The sequence below is a fragment of the Bos mutus genome, chromosome 23 (genome assembly GCF_027580195.1).
Source record: "Bos mutus isolate GX-2022 chromosome 23, NWIPB_WYAK_1.1, whole genome shotgun sequence".
Taxonomy (NCBI): Eukaryota; Metazoa; Chordata; class Mammalia; order Artiodactyla; family Bovidae; genus Bos; species Bos mutus.
The window spans coordinates 37,102,051-37,126,738 of NC_091639.1; the positions used below are offsets into that span (position 1 = coordinate 37,102,051).

The 24,688-nt window shown below is 40.0% G+C and overlaps 1 protein-coding gene across 2 annotated transcripts in view; it reads right to left on the reverse strand.

Annotated features, from left to right (window-relative positions):
- DNAH8 (dynein axonemal heavy chain 8) overlaps window positions 1–24,688 on the reverse strand; it is a 319,103-nt gene that overhangs the window by 65,634 nt on the left and 228,781 nt on the right. For both annotated transcript variants that reach the window (XM_070361456.1, XM_070361457.1), the window contains exons 79-84: window positions 22,756–22,877; window positions 22,035–22,153; window positions 19,776–19,978; window positions 6,924–6,997; window positions 3,894–4,046; window positions 3,352–3,507 (exon numbers count right to left, since the gene is read on the reverse strand). In XM_070361456.1, coding sequence (XP_070217557.1) covers window positions 3,352–3,507; window positions 3,894–4,046; window positions 6,924–6,997; window positions 19,776–19,978; window positions 22,035–22,153; window positions 22,756–22,877 — 827 coding nt within the window. The remainder of the gene's footprint in view (window positions 1–3,351; window positions 3,508–3,893; window positions 4,047–6,923; window positions 6,998–19,775; window positions 19,979–22,034; window positions 22,154–22,755; window positions 22,878–24,688) is intronic.

Here is a 24,688-nt window from a genome sequence, read left to right on the forward strand (position 1 = left end):
ACTGTGGAAAACTCTTAAAAAGATGGAAATATCAGACCACCTTAACTGCCTCCTAAGACATTTGCATGCAGGTCAAGGAATAACAGAACTGAACATCAAACAACAGACTGGTTCCAAATTGGGAAAGGAGTACCTCAAGGCTGTATAAGTCACCCTGCTTATTTAACTTATATGCAGAGTACATCATGAGAAATGCCGGGCTGGATGAAGCACAAGCTGGAATTAAGATTGCTGGAAGAAATATCAATAACCTCAGATATGCAGATGACACCACCCTTATGGCAGAAAGTGAAGAGGAACTAAAGAGCCTCTTGATGAAAGTGAAAGAGGAGAGTGAAAAAGTTGGCTTAAAATTCAACATTCAAAAGACTAAGATCATGATATCTGGTCCCATCACTTCATGGCAAATGACAGGGAAAGAATGGAAATAGTGGCAGATTTTATTTTCTTGGGCTCCAAAACCACTGTGGACAGTTACTGCAGCCATGAAACTAAAAGATGCCTGCTTCTTGGAAGGAAAGCTATGAAAAACCTGAAGTGAAAGTGTACATCGCTCAGTCGTGTCCTACCCTTTGCGAAGCCACGGACCATACAGTCCATGGAATTCTCCGGGCCAGAATACTGGAGTAGGTGGCCTTTCCCTTCTCCAGGGGATCTTTCCAACCCAGGGATTAAACCCAGACAACATTAAAAAGCTAAGATATCACTTTGCCAACAAAGGTCCATATCGTCAAAGTTGTGGTTTTTCCAGTAGACCTGTATGGATGTGAGAGTTGGACCATAAAGAAGGCTGAGCACCAAAGAATTGATGCTTTGGAACTGTGGTGTTGGAGAAGACTCTTGAGAGTTCCTTGGACAGAAAGGAGAGCAAACCAGTCAATCTCAAAGGAAATCAACCCTGAATACTCATTGGAAGGACTGATGCTGAAGCTGAAGCTCCAATACTTTGGCCCCCTGATGTGAAGAGCCGACTCATTGGAAAAGACCCTGATTCTGGGAAAGATTGGGGGCAGGAGGAGAAGGGTGACCGAGGACATTTTGTCTAACTGAAAAACATTAAAACATTTCTCTAATTGAAACTAGAATGGAGGATGCAGGGTGAGGGGAAATGCTTGAATTATCTACACTCCTTGTGTAATCATAGAGCTGGACAACAGAATGTTAGAAATGGGAAAAATCTTGAAAGATCACTTCCTTCTGCCTTGAAACACACAGATGGGGAAACAGAGGCCCCCAAAGGGATAAAACTGGACCGACCTTACGTAGCTAACTGATGTCACAACAAGTCTAAAGCCCAGGCCTCCTGACTCTCTATGAAGTGCTCTAATACACTATGATTGGATTTTAAGAGATCTTCACAAATTTTTTTATAGACATGCCACTGTGAACTTCATGGCCCTAGCAGTGGAGATTTTTTTTTTTTTTTAATCCAAATATGAGTCACATTAAGTGCAAGTACACTTTGGCTGCATGACTGGCCCAGACTCCTTTTCTTCTTTTTAGCACTTGGATAATGGCCACTAAAAACACAGACTGCCGTCTTGACCGTATGGAAAATACCCCCAAACGTCTATTCGTGATAAGCATGGTGGAAAAGTTGAACCATCATTACTAGGAAAAGAACCATAAAATTTACTGTTTGTGAATTGGGCATTAAATATCAGAGTTAAAGCACTGTTTGTATTAGAGTGTGATAAGGTCTAGCAAACCCAACAATTCCCAGATAAGAATGTATGAAATCAGCTTCAGTGACATGAAAACCGTAATTTACAATCAATCCAGAGGCCACAGTGGAACTTAGTAAAAATAACCACCCACAAAGCATTTATTCTGATTTTAACTTCTCAGGGTGGGGGCAGAGAAACACCAGTGTCCCTCTGCACTGCCTCTCAGTTGGGCAGTGTTATACCTGGTAAAGTGGTGGCGACAGGGAACCTGCGGGTAAACACGCCCAGTATTTCCTGGGGGGAGCACCCAATTCCCCTCCATCTTTCCCTTTGGGCAGGGCAGGCAAAGATGACGTCAAGCTCTGCTGGCCGCTGGGCACAGTTGAACCCTGACTCCTGGTTCAAACCAGTTGATTTATTTTGTCCTCACTCCAACTTCAGGAAAAGAAGAAATGTTGGAAAGAGTTCAAGGAGCCCCTTTATCTCTCCGTGAAATCAAGAGTGAATCAAGTACATTAAAATTACACAGCCTGGGCTTCCCTGGTGGTCCAGAGATTAAGAATGTGCCTGCCAATGCAGGGGACACAGGTTCAATCCCTGGTCCGGAAGATTCCACAGGCCACAGGGCAACTAAGCCAGAGCGCCACAACTATGGAGCCCACGGGCTCAGGAGCCCACGAGCTCAGGAACCCGTGCTCCGTCACAATGAGAGAAGCCCGCGCACCACAACTCCAATAGCTCCCACTCGCCACAACTAGAAAAAGCCTGTGTTCAGCAACGAAGATCCAGTGCGGCCAAAAACAAATTACTGATTTATTTTTATTTGTATTTAATTGTATTTACTAATTAAAAATTATATAGCTTTCAAATACAGAACAAAATCCAAACATAGAACAAAGGGGTAACAAATGAAAAAACAAAACCGGGAACCCATGGAGACACTGCTGGGTAGCCACACAGTACAAGCAAATCAGAAACAACCTGAAGACGACAGCCGACCCCTATGACTCATCTTCCAAACACCATGGCCACCACTGTCCCCAGTGGGGACGAGGGTCCAAACATACTTGCATCCAAGGCAGGCAACATGGGGTGTGACTCCTAGATTCACCATTTAGGAAGGACCTTAACCTCTCTGAGTCTCAATTTCCCCATTTTCCAGATGGTGATAAATCCTACCCTGAAAGGCGGTTATTAGTATTACATGAGATGGTATATATAATATTGCCTAACCTCTCTGAGTCTCAATTCCCTCACTTTGCAGATGGTGATAAATCCTACCCTGAAAGGTGATTGTTAGCATTACATGAGATGGTACAGAGAACAACAGCATAGGCAACTTTCAAGATCCAGTTCCTATCAGAGCAATTCGCTTGCTCATCCCACAAACATGTATTAAGCTCTGGCAATGCTGAAGCTGCTGCTGTGACAAGCGGAGACCCAGCAGTTTCCAAAGGACAGAGTCATCGCCCCAGAGAATCTTACACTCTAGGGGCCGAGGTGGGGGCTGGGGGCAGGAAGATGCTTTAAATACATACGCAAATATGCGCATCCCGTGCCAGGTGGGGGAAAAATTGCCATGAAGGAAAATGGAAGCGAGGTGAGGACACCAGACCGTGGAGCAGGGGGGCAAACATAACATTGCTAGCATCTTCTGAAAGTGCACACCGTTCCCAGAAGTTACCTGCACGGTGGAGTGCAGAAACGCTACGGTGTACAGCATTGGCTTCCACATGGGTAAATTACTGATGTCCAGGAGGTCTTGATTAATCCCCGCAAATGTTCTTTTCAGACCTGCGCGAACGCCTTGGGGTGGCTCATTAGTGAATTTGAGAGAAGTCTGTCATAAAAAACAAATAGTGGAAAAAAAAAGGGTAAATAGTACTTTTGTTTCTATAAATTACTGCGAAGGATAAAATAGAAATGACAATACATCAGACAACAATATGTTTGTGGTACATAAAAAGGCATCGTGTAAACTAGTCACATTGATCAGAGCTAAAACCCAATAAATTAATACCGAGTCTCATAACTCTCCTGTGGGGATATTTACTATATAACCTTGATGATTATAGTCAAGGTTTTGACGATCGTGGCATTAAGATTTTACAATGCAGACTTGACCAAAAGAAGCCTGTTACGTTTGCCATCTTTCAGTAATGACAGAAGTGTCATCTTCATTTGTATAAGTCTCAAGGCAAAGACACTCATCTCATAGTAACAAACCTGAAGCAATGTAATGGGAAACCGGATGTGCGGCTCGGTGGTTATCCACACTCGGAAAGTATCATCGATGGTTTCTGTGATGGTCAAAGTCTCCAGCAATTCTTCCATGAATTCTAGGCCAAGGTGACAATTCTGCAGTAACACCCAGCCACCCTGTATTGAAAAATGACCTCGTGTTAATTCCTCATAACTTTTTTGCAATGATTTTAATAAAACAAAGTGTACGTATAAATATATTTTTTAAACTTTTGCTCGGGGCATGTGAATACTCTGTTTTAAGCACATATGTTAATGGAATTATTATATGTCAATACAAACGTTTTTTCCCCTGCTTCTGGTAAAGCTGGTTACTTGGAATCAAGCGGTTTCAAAATGAATGTTACTCTGTCACCCCTGGTTCAGAAGGGAACAGAAATTACAACGAAGTCAGACTTTACTAAGTACAGTGTGTGCGCCATCTAATGGTGGAAACGGGTATTTTGGAATTTGCAACTTGTCCGGCCTAAGGTAAATCAGAAGGGACTCACGCCAAAGCCAAGCCATCCACTGTCACAAAGAGATGCACATGACCTCATGAAAAGTTGGAGGAGTTGACGAAAATTCATCAACAATCAAGTTAGGAAGAAAAGAGAGAATTTTAATGGAGCCAAACTGAGGATTATAGCCTGGGAGACAGACCCAGAGGCTCTGACTGTCCCACCTATTAGAAGTCAAAGGCACAGTCATAGGCATTTTCAAGACAAAGGATCATACATCAAAATGACATGCTGACATTTCACATGAAGTTCACCAAAGATACACAGTCCATGTAAGCATATACAAAGACAGCAACAAGTCACCATGCTAATCTGTAAGAAGCTACATTGTTAGTGTCAAAGAAATGGGGAAAAATAAACCTGATCTTTGCACTGGAGCAGGCATTCCCACCTCTGAGGAGGCCTGGCTGATGCATAATGCAGACACACCGCACAGGGGAGGCAGGAGGCCCAAACGAGGAGGCAGAGCCGATTTTACGCTACAGTTTTCTTCTCCTGCCTTGAAACACAAATTTTACTTCACCAGAGGCAATACATTTGGTGACATTTGCTACCAGTATTCTTGCCTGGAAAATCCTGTCTACAGAGGAGCCTGGTGGGCTACAGTCCATGGGGTCGCAGAGTTGGACACAACTGAGTGACTGAGCATGCCTGCTACCATAATACTAAATCTTTTTCAACATTTTACTTCTTTTTAATGGAAGGATAATCGCTTTACAACATTGTGTTGGCCTCTGCCATACATCAACATGTACCAGCCACAGGTATACATATGTCCCCTCCCTCTGGAACCTCCCTCCCACCTCCCACCCCAACACTAAATCTTATTCTTTGTCATCACTCCTCCCAGATGTTCCTGAAACCACAAAGTTTATTAAGCACTATCTAAATATTGATAAAACCTTCACAATATGTCACATAGCCATCACAGTTCTATAAGAACATAGTTTACTAGCCAGCTGATGCTTTGATATACTTTATGCAACAAGATCAAATAAATACAGCTACAAGTTATTGAGCTCAGTATACATATGGTAAGGCATATATATTATGCCTTAAACTGCAAGAGAAAACACAACTCAGATTGGCTTAAATAGCAAAGGGGACTTTTTGGTCTAGACAACCAGGTCGTCAAGAAGATGAAATTCATGGTCAGAACTCTGGGTCCTTGTGGATCCAGTTACTCTCTGATTCCCTGCTCTGAATTCCACAATGTCAGCTTTATCCTAAATCTTTCAAGTGACAATGTGGCTGTACCTGTTCATGCTTATTGTTGGTATTATTGTTGTTATCTGTTTTGTTTTTGCCTATGCCTCATGGCATGTGGGATCTTAGTTCCCCAACCAGGGATCGAACGCACACCCCCTGCTTTGGAAGCTCAGAATCTTAACCATTAGACAGCCAGGGAAGTTCTGTTTGTTTGATTTTTATACTGCCAATATTATCAATATTTATCCCACCTTGAGACACAGAACACAGAAGTTATAAAAAAAACTAATATTCCAAAGAAAGTTAATGTGAATGCTGTATTCAAATTTAAAAGCTTCTCACTCGTGGAAACTAAAGAAATTATTTAAGGCCCAAAGTCAAACAGTCAGATCATTCAACAGAGTGAATCATTTTATCTGAGTAAAAATAACTATATATAATTGCTTTGGTATATATAAATTAAATACCATATATTATTGAATTTAATTAACTGATAAAGATTAAGGCTTAGGGCACTTGAGAATTAATGGTTAGTCTGAAAACTTGATGACCCAAGCAGAGTTTTAGCCCATTAACCCTCTATAGTCATTAATTCCCAGGGAAAAGTTGCTAGGGACATTATGAGATCAAAAGCTTAAAAATAAACCAAGACTTTATTTTATTTTTATAAATGGTGCAATTTCTTATTGCTGCTGAAACTGCGATCAACCAAGCTTTTCTAGAAAATTAATGTCCTGTGTATTTATTAGGTGTGATGAAAAATATTTCTCAACATTCCATCCAGCTTGCAATTTTCAGTAAAAACTGTTATCAATATTTAAACATAACACCCTCAAATATTTCTTATTTGCCTGAAACTATCCATTAATGAAAAATGAAAGGCTCACTTTAACCGAAAATTGAAATTTGACTATCTCAATCTGTCACTTCTTAAGCACTATCTATTAATATTGATCATGACATTCCAAGACTGCTAGAGCTGCATTCTTTATGAACCAGAAAGTGTATCTGCCAAATTACCAAAAAATATTTAGTGAAAACAAAAATGGAGCACATGCTCTAGAAGATGGAACAAGTATTTTGTGGGGATTTCAGGAGCCAACTAACTGAAGGTTCAAAATCCTTAAGTAACCAACATTTACTCTATATGCATAAATCAAAATGGAAAATTGAGCATCACAGGAAGAACACTCTACCCATCATAGGGGTGGTGCTAGGTGGATCAGATGGCCAGAGGAATCATATCAAGAAAGTTGCATGAAGAGTAGTTTCCATTGCTACATACCTGCTGCATTGACATCTGAATCAGCTTTCGAGCATGTACTTCTTGTCCTTGCCCCATTGAGATAGTTCTGCATTCTGTAATACAGAAGGATTACTATGATCAAACGTAAATTTTATAACAGGATTGGGATGAAAAATTAATTTCTGAGTTGTCATAGCCTCCCTCCCTCTATGGCTTCTAAGGAAAGTCTGTTATGCAAATAAGTCTGGCTTTTGGTTGTGTTGGTGAGAGAAAGGAGTGGAGCAGACTGGAGGCACTACATGGAAAGGGAAGGACAAAGAGAGAAAGACAAAAGGCACGAGGCAGAGCTTTTAAAGAGTTCTGGGGTCTTTGGGGATAATGAGGAGACAGACTGACGGGGAGAGGCAGCTGCAATGCTATCACAGGTATTTAGAAGGAAAGAGGATTTTTTAGTTTTGCTCTATGTTTTGATTAGAATAATTTTTTGGTGTTTCAGCAGATGTTTCAGTAAAGATTGGATACCAATCTTTTTATTCTTTTATGATGTCAAGCTTGCAGTGTTCTGTCTGTCCAGGTTTTGTTTGCCTATTTGTCCATTTTCTGAGATGGAACTCGTAGCAATTCATCCCCATGATGACTATATTCAGGGGTAACTGCTCCTCAGGATCAAATCCTCTTGGAACTGAGAAAAAGGAGCCTTAAGAAAAAGTGGAAACCACTCCAAGATTAGAGATGTGATTATAACTCAGCAGAATATACAGTATTGAGGCTCATTAGTGAATTTGATGTCCCAGGTGGAGAACCACACTTGTGCCTGTCATGTGAATTCACTAAACTGTAGAAGGAAAAGAAGAAGTAAAACTCTCACTATTTGCAGATGACATGATCCTCTACATAGAAAACCCTAAAGACTGCACCAGAAAATTACTAGAACTAATCAATGATTATAGTAAAGTTGCAGGATATAAAATCAACACACAGAAATCCCTTGCATTCCTATACACTAATAATGAGAAAACAGAAAGAGAAATTAAGGAAACAATTCCATTCACCATTGCAACGGAAAGAATAAAATACTTAGGAATATATCTACCTAAAGAAACTAAAGACCTATATATAGAAAAAAACTATAAAACACTGGTGAAAGAAATCAAAGAGGACACTAATAGATGGAGAAATATACCATGTTCATGGATTGGAAGAATCAATATAGTGAAAATGAGTATACTACCCAAAGCAATTTATAGATTCAATGCAATCCCTATCAAGCTACCAACGGTATTCCTCACAGAGCTAGAACAAATAATTTCACAATTTGTATGGAAATACAAAAAACCTCGAATAGCCAAAGCTATCTTGAGAAAGAAGAATGGAACTGGAGGAATCAACCTACCTGACTTCAGGCTGTATTACAAAGCCACAGTTATCAAGACAGTATGGTACTGGCACAAAGACAGAAATATTGATCAGTGGAACAAAATAGAAAGCCCAGAGATAAATCCACGCACATATGGACACCTTATCTTTGACAAAGGAGGCACGAATATACAATGGATTAAAGAAGAAAAAAAAGAAGTCTCTGAATCATACTTGGGAAACTGAAATTAGAAATTAACTTTGAAGTAAGCTTTTGTGGACCCAGGTCTTCTTTAATTTTAAAGGCATGATCTCTAGATCTCTAGGGGCACAGAGAAAGGAAGTCAGTGTATACGCTGTGAAGCAATGCATGCTTTTGACTTACTCTATTGGAGTGATCTGAATCCTCAGAAAAATGGGCAGCTGTGATTGGGCAAACAATGAGGCTGATTTGGAAACTGCTGGTAGAAGCTACAGAGAATGAGAGAAATTCATAGGCTGGAGACAGAAGTATGTCAGGAACCAGGGAAGAAGCTGCCAGGGCACACCACTTAAAATACAGCACCATGGGGTTAATGGCCAGAGATTCCGTGAGTGCTGGTAGGGTGCAGCATTAGAATTATTTGTGGACTCAGGGTCACAGGGTGAAACTCAGCAGTTTGTGCCTGAGAGGACTGACAGAGCACTGCTTGAAGAACTAGGAACTGCAATTGTCCATAAGTCACTGAACATAGCTGGATTCTCCCAACAAAGCCCTCATGAATCTCTCCTGCTGAAGAGGAACTAGGCACTGTTCCCAGGGCATCTGAGAAGAACCCACAAACCCTATAAAAGAAGAAAGGGAAGGTGGAACTCGAATGGGAGGAGCCTCTGAATTGTACAAAGAGACACTGAGTCTCTCTTGTTTTGGAAGAACCCACAAGTGTTAGGTAGGTCAATGGAGGAAGGTGTGATATGGACAATAAGTATTAACACATGAAGGTGAACCATAAACTATCTCCTCTACCCTTCCAACTCTTCTGAGATGCACTGTTTAAAAGGAAGAACTGGTTTTTGTTCAGGGGTAGCCTGAGTTTCTTGTCTCGACCTGGGTAAGAGGTCAAGAAGATACTTAAAGGCATCCCTTCAAAACAAACCCAGAGTCTGGATGTGACCCCTTCTGGATGTCTACACTCGCATTCCCCTGGTCCATCACCTCATGCCTGTATTCTTGCAGGAGCCTACTCACTGGTGACCTCTCTCCCACTCTTTTCCCTACTAGCTATTCTTCCCACAGCAGACAGAGGGATTTGATTGAATCCTGAATCAGATTATGTCCACCCTCTGCTCAGAAACATCTGACGGCTTCTCATTTCATTCTGTGCAAAATCCAGAATCCAATTCAAATTCTGACCTCTATGACCCTATACAAATGGGTTCCATTGCTCCTGCAATCTACACACACACACACTTTTTAGGATCCCACCACAATTCACTCTCTCTTCTCCAACTGCGCGGGCCCCCTCCCTCATGTCATCATCAAACTGAGGTGCTTTTACTTCTTTTCCAGTGTGAATACCATTTATTTCTTCTTTTGGTCTGACTAAAACTTCCACTACAGTGCTGAGTAGAAGTGCAAGTAGACATTCTTCTCTTGCTCCTGATGTTTGGGGAAAAATATCCCATCTTTCAGCATTAAGTATGATGTTAGCTGTGGGTTTCTGTAGGTGCCCCTCATCAGGTTGAAGAAGTTCCCTTTTATTCTTAGTTTGTTGAGGGCTTTCATCATGAAAGAATGTTGGATTTTTTTCAATGCTTTTTCTGCAACTATTGAGATAACTGTGTGATTTTTGTTCTTTATTCTATTAATATGGGGTATTACATTGATTAATTTTCATATGTTGAACCAATCTTGCATTCTTGGGGTAAATCCACTTGGTCATGGTGTATAATTCATTTTGCGTGGCACTCAATTCAGTAGCATTTTGTTGAGAACTTTTGCTTTTATATTCAGCAGGATATTGGTTTCCTTCTACTGTCTTTGTCTAGATTTGGTATCAGAGTAATATGGTCTCATAGAATGAGTTGGGAAGTAATCTCTCTTATTTTTTGGAAAGAACTGGTGTTATTCATTAAACATTTGGTAGAATGTGAAGGTATCTAGTCCTGGATTTCCTACAAATCAATCCTTTTACTTCTTAAAGCTCTTTTCTAGTTTTCTATTTCTTCCTTAGTTTCAGCAGTTTTCTCTTTCTGATAATTTGCCCATTTCATCTAGGTTATCTATCTAATTTGTTGTTATAATTTTCATAGTATTCTGTATGATCTTTCCTACTTATTCAAGTCAATAGCAATGTCCCCTGATAAAAGAAATTTTCACATATTGAGATATGGGAAAGTCATTCTGACTTATACATGAGTTTACTTGAACTTTATGCTAACTAAAACAGCCTGTTTGTGGCCTATCAAATATACATTGTACATCGGCTCTAACTGTCAGAGAAAAGGGTACATTGACCAGAATTAAAGAATGTGTTAAAAATAAAAATTTCATAAATTCTTCCCTTCCTGAGATGCCAGTGCCAGTACTTCTTCAGTGATGAGGCTCCCTTCCCAGGTGTCAAGGTATACTGACTTGCTATGTACTTGCTAACCTGCTTTTCTTGAAACCTTGAAGGAATGTGTCCTGACTTGTTTGATGTTCTTTGTTCTGACAAGATATGAAACTATGCTGAAACCCATGCTTCTCTGGAGCAGATCCTCTCACTTATCTGAGAGCTGCCAGTCCTCAGTTTGGCGCAAATAAAACTTTTCTATTCCTATTATATAGTTTGTTCATTGATTATTTTCATTGACATCCCTCTTTCACTCCTGATTTTAGTTATCTTAAGTCTTCTCTCCTTTATTCTTGGTCGGTTAGGACAAAAGTTTGTCCATTTTGTTGATCTTTTCAAAGAAGATACACTTGGTTGATTGATTCTCTGTTGTTTTTTAATCCTCTCTTGCATTTTTTTTCACTCAGATATTTATTATTTCCTTCCTTTTGATTGCTTCAGGTTTAGTTTGCTCTTCTTTCCTTGGTTTCTTAAAGTGGAAGTTATTGATCTGCAATCTTTCTTCGTTTTTAAAATAGGTTGATAAATATTTGATAAATTTCTGAATAGTCTGGAAAAACTAGATTGATTGACACTGGAATAGTGAAGAAGCTTTGCACTTGAGGAAGTTCAGAAGACAAAGACCAGTGAGAGAAGAGGCAGCGCAGGCTGAATTTCCAGAGAGAGTGGGGAAGGCTGCCAGGACATCATGATGCAGACTGCCGTGAGGAGGCAGGTTGCAGAGGATGTTGCAGGAATCGTTTTTGCATGTATTGCAGCATAATTGTCCTTTGGTGGTATGGGATGTTTTGGTTTTCTGGTTTGTGGACTTTTTTTTTTTTTTTCCTTTTTTGCTGCTTGGTTACATTTGAAAGACCTTTAGTAAGATTTCAACTGCTTTTCTATTTCTTTCCAAAATTGGACTTGAGTGTCTTTCACATCTCCTCTTTCTTTTTAAAATTTTTTAAAAAATCAGATTAAACGATATATGTTTATAGTGAAAGCTTTGTAAAATACAGGAGACTACAAAGAAGAAAACAAAAATCACCAATATCCTTCCAGAGAGATCTACATTCTAATCTTCTCAGTGCACAATCCACAATCACTTATCCTCATTTCAAAATTCAAAGCACTCTGAAAACTGACAGCTTTGCCACAAAATCACTTTGGTGGTAAAAGCTGACCTGAATGGATATGAGCCTATTTATTTATCCCTATCTTTATAAATATTAATACTTTCATCTGCAATGTATTATATAATACATGAAATATTACTTTTCTAAAAGCTGGACAATTCTAATTTCTGCAGTGCATCTGACTGCAAGGGCTTTGAATAAGAGATTACAGACCTATCCATATTAAAAATTATATATATATGTACAACATGTACATGTCATTTTATATATCTACTTCTTAAGTATGTTGTATTTTACTGTCATTAAACATTACTGATAAACAGTTTTTAATGGTAGCACAATGTTCCATCATGTTAATGCATTCTTGCCAAGTTAGCCACTCTCCTTTTGTATATTTCAGACATTTCTAATTTTTTAATATTAAAAATAGCACTAGACTTAACATCCTTATAAATGAATCTTAATGTGCATCTCTCAGTTTGTTTTTATGATAAATTTGTATGTGTAGAATAGTTGGGAAAAAGCACTCAAACATTTTAAAGATTCATGGTGTATATGAAAAAGGACTGCCAGTGTCTCCAGCTGAAATAGAATGTTGCAATTCCCAACCCACACTTCTACCTTTTCTTTGGAAACTGGGCAGGGCCCTGTGGAGCCCTCCCAGGTACAAAAATCTTTCCGTGTCCCCCATTTCTTGTCTGTAAGAAAAAGGCTTCAGTCTTCCAGACCTTCCCTGAGATCCAAAGGGCAAATTCAAACAGTTACTGATTAGGGAAGTGAGGAAATGCAGAAGCAAAAGAAAAGCAGTCTGAAACACTTCCTGCAGGACTTCCCTAGCGGTCCAGTGGCTAAGAATCTGCCTGCTAACGCTGGGGACATGGATTCCATCCCTGATCTGGGAAGATCCCTATGCTGCAGGGCAGCTAAGCCTGTAGCGCCACAACTACCGAGCCTGTGTGCTGCGACTGCCGAAGTCTGCACACCCTAGAGTCCATGCTCTGCAACAAGAGAAGCCACGACGAAAAGCCAGTGCATTGTGACTAGAGAGTAACCCCCACTCGCCACAACTAGAGAAAGCCCACGTACAGCAACAAAGATCCAGAGCAGCCAAAAATAACTAAATTTTTTAAAAAAGAAACCATAGCCCAGAGATAAAGAGTCGGATTTCCTCCTAAAGGGATATACCTAACAATATATCTTTGGGGTTTTCTTACAGGAATTATTGCTCCCCCCTAAGCAGAGGATGGTGACTTCAGGCCGAGAACATGGTTCCTGGAGCACCACCCTGTTACCTCACCACCAACCAATCAGAAGAAAGTCCTACACTGCAGCCCTCACTCCAAATTTTGCCTTTAAAAACTCTTCCCTGAAAACCACCAGGAAGTTTGGGTCTTTTGAGAATAAGCCACCCACACTCCTTGTTTTGTCCTTGCAATTAACCTTTCTCTGCTCCAAACTCTGACCTTTCAGTTGGCTTGGCCTCACTGTGCATCATGAGCTTGGATTCAACCGCAATTTGTGTTTTATTTGTGCCGCTTTTGACATACCAAAGTTTGAAAACTTCATCCAAACCTCTTTTCCTCTGGTTTTGGATTCTGGTATTATGATTAAGGAAATCTTAGCCACGCCAGTAGTATCAGTGTATTTTTTCATAGTTTAAACCTTTTAAAACCTTAATCAACCTAGAATGTACTTTAGAGTTTAATCTGAGGTAAAATTCTTGCTTTCTTCCAAAGTTAACCTGCTATGGCAACACTGTTTATTGACTAACCCGTTTTTCTTCCACTGATTTGAAATGTGAATCTCATCACAGGCTAAGCTATTGAATATACTAGCATCTAATTTGGGGCCTTTCATTTTGCTCTATTGATCTGTTTATCTACTCTGAGCCAGTTCCTCACTGATTAAGTTATTGCAATTTGATAAAGTTTAGAAATCTGATTGGGCTTGTTCTCCACATTATTCTTTTTCCTTTTCAAGCTGTCTTGGCTATTGTTGTCCATTTATTACTCTAGATGATCTAAGACCCCTCTACTATCCAATTAGGGGGAAAATGATGTTGGAATTTCAATTAGACTTGCACTCAATTTATAGATTAATTTAGAGACTATTGACATCTTTACAATACTGAATCTTTATAATGGGGATGTGGTTTAACTCTCTATTTGATCTACCCTACTTTCAAGTCTTTAAGAAAGTTTTATAGTTTTCTTCTAATAGGTATTCTAAAGATTATTCCTCAGTTTTATTTTTATTGAGATACTGAATGGGATTTTTACATTTTAGAAGAATGTTTCATTGATTTTTTAAATATATTTATTTTTGTGACCAGCTACCTTACTAAAATATCCTGTTAAATCTAATAGCTTTTCAGTTGATTCATTTGTGTTCTTTAGTTAGACAATTACACGATCTGAGAATAACGATGGCTCTTGTCCCTCTTTTCCAGTAGTTATATCTTTTATTTATGATTCTTACAAAACATTAGCTATATCCTCCACAGTAATACTAAATGAGAGTGGTGATAGCAGACATCTTTATCTTGTTCCTGACTTTAATGGGCATCATGTCTCTAGTTGTTCACCAGAAAGCATGAAGCTGTTTGAAGTTCATATTCACTATCATATTGATACAATATTCTTCTGTTCCCATTTTTAAGAGCCAAATACAAATGCTGAATTTTTATAAAATGCCTTTTTAGCAATCATCAGGGTAATAACAGCCTAAGGAAAAAGTCTTTCACTTGTTGTGATGAGATTTCTTAATACTGTGTCTTTCTCAGATTTGCCCATGCATCCTACTTGATCAAGGCATGTTGCTGTTGTTTGCATATTTTATATTATGCTAAATTCTTTCTGCTTGCACTTATATTAAGGTCCTTACATTTATATTAATAAGTAGGATCAATCTGTGGTTTTCTTTCTTTGATATAGTGACTATCTCGGTCTGCTTTACATATCAAGATAATGTTATTCCCTTAAAATACAGAGGAAAATGCATCTTATTTTCCTACATTGTGAAATGGGACATAGCAAAGTTTTAAAGGACCTACCAAAAAAATCATTCAAGCTTAGTGTCTTTGCTGAGGTAATAATTTTAAAACTTCTAATTTTCCTCATCTTAATTATCGGTCCATTCAGGCTTTTCAATTTTTTCCAAGAAATTTTTGTAAATTTATATTTTTCTACAAACATCCATTTTAATGAGATTTTTAAACTTTTTTTTTACTATAACTATCTTATTACTTTTTTTATCTGTATTACTTTATTTTACTCATTTTCTCATTCCTATTTTTGTTTGCTTGCATGTTCAGTCACTTCAGTTGTGTCTGACTCTTTGTGACCCCATGGACTGTAGCCCACCAGGCTTCTCTGTCCATGGGATTCTCCCAGCAAGAATACTGGAGTGGGCTGCCATGCTCTCCTCCAGGGGATCTTTCCGATCCAGGGATTGTACTCTCCTCTCCTGTGTCTCCTGCACTGCAGGCAGATTCTTCACCACTGAGCCACCAGGGAAGCCCCATTTTTATTTGTAGGTTTATATTTTATTTGTCCTCTTTCATTCATGTTTGGATTCTATTTTCAAATCTATTCTTCTCTCCTTCACCCAAGCTCCTAGTAGGATTTTTCTCATGCTAAACCCATCTGTTTTCTGCTTCTTTCCCAGGTACCCAATGCTTTTGTGCAGAATTTATCTTCTCTGAATTTCTCAACACAGAGCCTGACAGGTTCCATAGTGAGAAGTTTTCCTTCTTTTTTTTTTCTATGAAAACCTATTTGATCTGGTCCCATCCCTCAAGTTGCTGTCAGGTAACTTGCTAATTCATCCACTAAATCCACTGAGATGGCTGGATGGCATCACCAACTTGTTGGACATGGGTTTAGGTGGACTCCAGGAGTTGGTGATGGACAGGGAGGCCTGGCGTGCTGCGGTTCGTGGGGTCGCAAAGAGTCGGACACGGCTGAGCGACTGAACTGAACTGAACTGACTGAAAGGCACTGGGGAGGATGAGAGAAAGGCCACTGACAAGGGATCTGGGAGGCCTGAGACTAAGTCCTGAATTATCTGCCACCAGCTAGTTCTCTGGCCTTATCTCCAGACCTTAGTTTCCTCAGCTGTAATACAAGGCACTTGAATTCCAGGATTTTTCAGAATTTTGTGAACCTTGAGCACTTTATGATTATCCATCACCCAAATAAAACATCTCTAGTTGAGACTAGAGTAATATGTCATTCATCTACATAATAGTTTCATTTTACAGCTATCTGGGGAGTTTTTAACCCAAATTAGTGAACAGAATGATGCTTCCTAACATTCCTAAACATTCCTTTGCTCTAAAAAAAAAATGAGCAATGAGTTTTTTATAAACAACATTGGATCCTTCAGTGTTAAAATTAAATCTAATGTGTTTCCTAACAAAGTAATCAATAGAAGGTTAAACAATTGCTGGAAAAACTAAAGAAATATCAAGAAATGGAATCACCAAATTGCCAAGCAAAGCAGTATGATAGTATGTAATAATACTAGGTGACAGCACTGTTCTGGCCGTATGTATTTATCTAAAGTTATAATCTCTCCCAAAGGAAACCTTGAATTATTTTATTTCTGTTCTTACACCAATGTCCTAGACAACAGCATCGTTTTGAGGTAAATTTGAAATGGTAACTTCAGTGGGAACTGCCCCTCTTCTGGGAAGAGTATCCCCTTCTAAGAAATGCCCTTAACTCTAGGCTCCATGTATGTGGTTCTTGCTATGAACCCATTTACACGGCAACCGTTCATTGACTGGTCCAGAAAGGAGCACACGACCAAAGCAAAACCAAGGAGCTTCTTCCTTGGGTATCTGGACCTGGGACCAAGAGAGTAAGAGGACTTTGCCTGGGTGAAACCAAATGGGGCCATCCCAGGTGCAAAAGCCCCTCTGTGGTCCCCATTTCTTGTTTGTAGAAAAAGCTTTAGTCTCTTAGGCCTTCCCCGGGTTCCAAAAAGCAGACTCAAGCACTTACTAATGAGAAACAAAGGAAGAGCAGTGGAGCAAGAAAAGTAACGACAGCTTCAACAACAATGCTAACTTCTCAGGACTTCCCCAGCGGTCCAGTGGTTGAGGCTCCGGGCTTCCACTGCAGGGGGCATGGGCTCCATCTCTGGTTGGGGAACTAAGATTCCACATGTACATGATAAAGCCAAAAAACAAAACAATCTTAGTTCTTCCTCAAGGAATATATATAACAGTCTGATGAATATCTTTGAGTTGTTAGGAACAAGCTAAGACCCTTGCCCAGATGGAGGGTGTGTGACTACATGTAGTCCACAAGTATGGAGACTATACTGCCTGGAACCAAAAGGCTGATGATTAAGATTCCTGAATCACTACCCTTTTACTTCACTATCAACCAATCAGAAGAAAGTCATGCCCCCTGCAATTTCACTCCAAATGCGGTTTTTAAACATCCTTTCCTCGAAATCTTTTGAGCATGAACTGCCTATTCTGCAGATGATATGGCACCTGCAATAAACACTGCGGGCTTTCCAGGTCGTGCTAGTGGTAAGGAACCCGACTGACAATGCAGAAGATGGAAGAGATGCAGCTTCAATCCCTGAGTTGGGAAGATCCCCTAAAGGAGGGCATGGCAACCCACTCCAGTATTCTTGCCTGGAGAATTCTATGGACAGAAGAGCCTGGCAGGTTACAGTCCATGGGGTTGCAAAGAGTCGGACAGGGTCACATAGAATTGGACACAACTGAAGCGACTTAGCACACATGCATGCATGCATAAACACTGTACTTTCCTTCACCACAATTTGGGTCAGTAAATTGGCGTTACTACCCGGCAGGCAGGTGGATTCACTTAGTAACACTAGTAGCGCTGAACTTACTGAACATGTAAGTATTGAAGCCCATTAGCCACTGGAATCCATGAATTCTGTCGTATGGAGACTGCTTTGTAGCAAGACAAAAAAGGAATCTATATGCAGAGAGGACATTGAAGCAACTGGACAAAAATCCACGGAGAAGTAGATCTCAGAGGGATTTTCAAAGTTCAAAGCTTTGAGAGAAGCACCACTCTAAGGCTGATACAGATGACTCCATGCTTCAGTGAATACTGGAACAAAATGGCCACCTTTAAAGGGGTTAATGAGACTTTCTAGTCATTATGTATGAATGTAAGAGTTGGACCATAAAGAAGGCTGAATGCTGAAGAATTGACACTTTTGAGCTATGGTGTTGGAGAAGACTCTTGAGAGTCCCTTGGGCTGCAAGGAGATCCAACCAGTTAATCCTAAAGGAAATCAGTCCTGAGAATTGATTAGAAAGACTGATGCTGAAGTTGAAGCTCCAATACTTTGGCCACCTGATGTGAAAAGCTGACTCATTGGAAAAGACCCAGATGCTGGGAAAGACTGAAGGCAGGAGGAAGAAAGGACGACAGAGCATGAGATGGTTGGATGGCATCACTGACTCAATGGACATGACTTTGAACAAGCTCCAGGAGATAGTGAAGGACAGGGAAGCCTGGTGTGCTGTAGTGCATGGGGTCGCAAGGAGTTGGACACAATGGAGCAACTCAACAACAACAATGATGAGACTTAGCCATGAGTATGAGCCAAGAGAACCTGGGAGCTCTTTGCATTGGGTCTCAGTGTTTGGATAGAAGAAAGTAGCTATTGAAACATGAATCCATGTAGCACACAGAACAGCTGTGATGACTTGATGAGGAGGAGGGAACAAAGACCATGCTACCTTAAGCTATCAGTTTACAGTAGCTTTAGTGCAGATGTGGTAAATACTTGGAGATCATTAAACAAATTTTATATTATGCTTATTCTAACTAGATAATAAATTCAAGGTTTTATTTTCTAGATTTAGGGATTCACAATCAATCACTTTCATAATCCTTATAAAGACATAAATGAATCGCTCCTACGAGATATAGGTATAGAGATAAGAACCTATAAGATATGAACCTATGAATATTCCAAAAGGCAATTCCAACAACATTCAGATTTTCAGAGTATTAAGAGAAAACTGCCCTCCTATAAACAGCCATCCTAGAAGAGAATGGCTCAATCGTGATGTCTTGGTGTCATTCAGGTACTTTTTCTTTAGTCCTGTCGACTCACACTTATAGGTTTGTAACTCCTTACCCTACCTCCTTCCGTCAGAGTAACTTTCCTTCTCTCCCACATGATCCCCTAATTTTTATCACTTTTGGATACTACTCAAAATGTCACCAGGCTTTCCTCTATAGCCCACGCAATCTGGGCAGCTCTGGCTCTTATCGCTGGGCATGTCCGTACCTCTGCTGCAGCAGCTTGTCACACTGTCGTCTATTGCCTGTTTACATGTCTGTCTTTCCCAGCTATGTTGTATTCACCACTGTACTCCGTGAATCGAGCACACTGCCTATACTCAGGGGTTATTGAATGAAAGTATCAATGAACGAATCCTTAAATTACTATGCATTATAATACAAGGGTTACATGTTTTCATTGTGACAAAATAGGCTTTGTCATAAATTTATACAGACACAGCAATAAAATTTGCTGTTGAATGTTCATTCTTGCCAGTCTGCTATCCATGTGGTATGGACATCTGATTACAACTTTAAAAAAATCAGTACATGATGGATGAGTATGTTCCTCTCTACACAAAGATATCTATACCCTCCTTCTAGATCTGAAAATGGGGGAAAGAAGAAATTTAATATTTTTTCGAACTCAGTTTTATGAATATATTTATAAGAATCGGCTATAAAAGTATGAAAGGAAAAAACTGAAGCAAAAACATGGAGGCTTTGCTAAATCTCATAGATTGCTGCTCATACCCAGCTTCAGTTTCTTGGCCAGTGCGTCAATTTGAATTGTGGGATCGGATCCCATGGACAGAAAACATATCAGAGGTGTTCTCGTATCACTTTCTTCCCAAGTTTTCTCCAGATTTAAGATAACTGGTTCCGTGTACTTTTCCTCCAAAGAATCTGCAATATACTTTCTTGCTTGAAAAACAGTACGGTCTGGGCACCAAGACCTAGAAATGCAAACAAGTTAGAGGAAATAAATTCAGATTTCGAAAATTCTATTTAGTTCTAAGCACTTAAAGAACACATAGTTAATTAGCAAAAGGATAACAAGTGAATCCTCCTTTATGCAGATATGTGTAAGATGGACAGTGAGATTTTCAGTCCTCGGATGAGTGCAAGTTTAATCGTGTGGTTTTGACGCCAGGCATTGGCAAGGAGCAGGGCAGAGTCAGTTATGTTGCCAATCTAGAAGGGAACTTAGAAATCAGCTGACTTCCAAGAGTCTCATTTTCAGGAGAAGCAGTGACTATTCTGAATTTTTTTAAAATAAATTCCTGTTGGGTTTAAAAAAAATCTATTTATTTATTTGGCTGTGATGGGGCTTATTTGCAGCACATGGGATTTTTTTTTTTTTGGATGCACTGGGTCTTTGTTGCTACACGCAGTCCTTCTCTAGCTGCAGCGAGCAGAGGCTACTCTTCAGGCTTCTCGTTGCAGCGGCCTCTCTCGCTCTGGAGCACAGGCTCCAGGCCCGGGAGCTCCAGTACTTGCAGCATATAGGCTCAGTAGGCTGGTGCATAGGCTTGGTTGCTCAATGGTGCGTGGGATCTTCCTGGACCAGGGATGGAACCCATGTCCCCTGCACTGGCAGGTGGATTCTTACCACATGGGATCTTTGATCTTCATTGATGCACACAGGATCATTTTAGTTGAGGCCTGTAGGATCTAGTTCCCTGACCAAAGAATCAAACCCAGGCCCAGGCATAAGAGTGTGGAGTCTTAGCCACTGGACCATCAGGGAGGTTTTAATTAGCTACTTAAAACATACACACACACACACACACACACCAGTGATTATCCCTAGTAACTAGGCTATCAGCTTCAGGTAAGCAATTACTCATTCAAACAAATACACAGGAGCATATTCACTCTTTGATAGATATTTATGGAGTAAATACATCAGGGCCTGCTCCCGATGCCAGGGACACAGCGGGGATGCAAAAGGAGGTGTCCTCTGGCCGCTCCAGTACACATGGGGCCTGGCCGGCTGCACCCTGGGAGCTCTGCAGTCTTCAGAGGGAGATAATGTGTCAAAGGTGACAGAAGTTGCTTGATTCGCAAGCATTTATTAATAGTTAATACCATCCATGTAGCCTACACTGTAGCAGGTTCTATACACTGTGACTCATTAAATAAATGTCATTTGATATTTCTGGATCATAGTCAATTGCTATGGTTTCTTATTGTTTAGTAGATTGCATTATTAATTTGACATGTATTCAATTTTCAAAGGACAGATGAAAGATAGACACATGTAGTCTAATAAAAACAAATAATTGTTCTGTTCTGAAGTTACCACTGCTGACAGCTCTGATCACTCTCAAAGAGTGACAACATCTAGGAAACAACTTTTTCTAAGAACACTTGGTGGTATAATCTTAGGTAAGACCAAAACTACTCCAAAATAATAATCCTACATCTTTTTGTTATTCTTTTGGTGGTTTCATCCTCCCCAGCTCCACCCTCCTCTCTTGTCCATCACACACACACACACACACACACACACACACACACACACACCCCTTCCAATACAGAAGCCTTCTTTGAGCTACTGCATACTGAGAAAACATGAAAAGTGAGAAGAAAAGAAAATAAAAATCAACATCCATTTCAAATTTTTGCTTTCATTTCAATAGCTACAACACCATTTATATGTTTTAATAGTGCAATCTTCTTGGTTTTAGCTTAAAAATTGCCTTGTAACTCTGTGAGATCTGCTCTTTTACAGAAGTAAATTCAATAATAAATGATTTACTCACTGGTAAATGGTGACCTAAGTGAATAGTAAAAACACTTTCATATATGTTTTGCTAAAAGCAATATCATGAATACATTGTGAACATATGCCCTTCACCATTTTTATTTGCCATCCCAAACTTGAGTTTGGAAGCATACACATCCATTACAGTCACTACTGGGACACAGGGAAGTAAACCCAGGTGGGATCTGTAATTTGACTCGGTGACGAGTGATGCTTCTAGGTCTGATAATACCTGCTCTCACCTGATAAGTAAAAGTTTGCGGCAGGTATCCAGTGAGTCATTATATCCATCAGGGATGATTTCCTCCTCTGGAGCATCTTTATCAAACCAACTTTTCCAGCCTTTCTCATTACGAGAGATCTAAAGTACACAAGCTAATTAGCGACCCTCAGGAATATATGCAATGAAAATTAAACAATGTCAAAAGGTCACTCTTTACAGGCAGATAATTTTTTAAACATAACCACACTGTTTTACATTTTTCTTCAGAATCAATGACTCAAATAGCTTGGATATTGCTATTCCCTTTCTCCATTGCTTTTCTACATTATTCACTAAAATGAGGACCATGTATCAGTCAAACTCAATGATTGGAAAAGAAAAACCACAGACCAGGGTTTCTCAACCTCGGCCCCATGAGCATTCAGGGCCAGGTTAATCTTATCTTGTGAGGGGCTGTCCTGTGCATTGCAGGATGTTTCGCAGCATCCCTGGCCTCTCCCCACTACTCACCAGAGCACCTTTGCCTCTAGTTTGTGGCAATCAAAAACATCTCCAGAATTGTTATATGTACTGTGGGGTGTGCACCAGATTGCCTTTGAATGAGAGCCACAGTTGTCTTAAAGCTGTATTTTTGTGTCAGCTCCTCTGGTTCAAGGGCTTGTCACCAGGAGGCCCCAATTTAAATGACCCAGGTGTGTTTGGGTTTACAGATCTATACTTTTTTCCTAGTCCTTTATTACCTGGTTCATAATTTCTGCAAACTGTGGAAGTTTACTCAGTTCCACAAGATTCAGCCAGGTCATATCGAGGATCCAGCGAAACGGCTTGGGAGGGCAGGCTTTCAGATCCAGAGCTGCTCCCCCTGGGGAAAGGCATTAGTGGGAATCAGGTCAGCTTGTGCTCCATATTTTAGAAATTTACTTCCAAATTGAGAAAAAAAATCCAGATAACCATATCACACACAAAAATGGGAAAGTTGGAAAATAATCACATTATAGAAAATGTGGTTATCTTTTTGCATACATTTCCTTCAAGTCTAAGTGGTTTATACCATCTTATACAGATAGCAACTCCCTATCATTTTTCCATGCAGAGTTTTTCTCAGTTGGTTGCAGGTGTTTGCCTTTTTATTGTTTTTAACTATTTGATATCAGTGAATAGATTGATCTTTTCATAGGTGAGTTTAAAAATCACTTCTTGGTGAAATCACTCCTCCAGAAGCTTGATATTCAATACTATTTTTTAATCAGGTCAGAAAGATGGATACATGCATAGGGAGGAAAAAAGGAAGGAAGGAGTATAATACATCTGTGGGTTTTAAGGAAGTAATGTTCAAATCATTTATTCACTCATTTACTCAACAAATACTCACTGAGCCACTTCTCTGTTTCTAGAATATTCCAGGCACTAGGGATACCAAACAAGACCCCTGCTCTCACCAAGTCTAGTGGAGAACGTACGTGAATGCATTGAAACATATTTTGAAGCAAAGTGAAAGTTGCTCAGTCGTATCCAACTCTTTGCGACTCCAGGGACTGTAGCCTGTCAGGCTCCTCTGTCCATGGAATTCTCCAGACCAGAATACTGGAGCGGATAGCCATTCCCTCTCCAGGGGATCTTCCCAACCAGGGATTGAACCCAGATCTCCTGCATTGCAGGTGGATTCTTCACCATCTGAGCCACCAGGGAAGCCCATTTTGAAAGCAAATCACCAGTTAAATGAGCACATTCAATTGACAATCTCCACCAAGAGGTATGACTATATTTTCATTTTCAAAAGTCCTCTATTGAATGTCTTTAGTAATGTTTTATCATAATTTTTCCACCTCTGCTGTTTAATTCAGGTGTATAGGAAATAGTGGTTCTTGAACTTTTAAATCCTATAATCCTCTTAAGTTCAGTTCAGTCGCTCAGTTGTGTCCAACTCTTTGCGACCCCATGAATCACAGCATGCCAGACCTCCCTGTCCATCACCAACTCCCAGAGTTCACCCAGACTCACATCCATCAAGTCAACGAAGCCATCCAGCCATCTCATCCTCTGTTGTCCCCTTCTCCTCCTGCCCCCAATCCCTCCCAGCATCAGAGTCTTTTCCAATGAGTCAACTCTTCGCATAAGGTGATCAAAGTACTGGAGTTTCAGCTTTAACATCATTCCTTCCAAAGAAATCCCAGGGCTGATCTCCTTCAGAATGGACTGGTTGGATCTCCTTGCAGTCCAAGGGACTCTCAAGAGTCTTCTCCAACACCACAGTTCAAAAGCATCAATTCTTCGGCACTCAGCCTTCTTCACAGTCCAACTCTCACATCCATACATGACCACAGGAAAAACCATAGCCTTGACTAGATGGACCTTTGTTGGCAAAGCAATGTCTCTGCTTTTGAATATGCTATCTAGGTTGGTCATAACTTTCCTTCCAAGGAGTAAGCGTCTTTTAATTTCATGGCTGCAGTCACCATCTGCAGTGATTTTGGAGCCCAAAAAACAAAGTCTGACACTGTTTCCATAGTTTCCCCATCTATTTCCCATGAAGTGATGGGACCGGATGCCATGATCTTCATTTTCTGAATGTTGAGCTTTAAGCCAACTTTTTCACTCTCCTCTTTCACTTTCATCAAGAGGCTTTTGTGTTCCTCTTCACTTTCTGCCATAAGGGTGGTGTCATCTGCATAT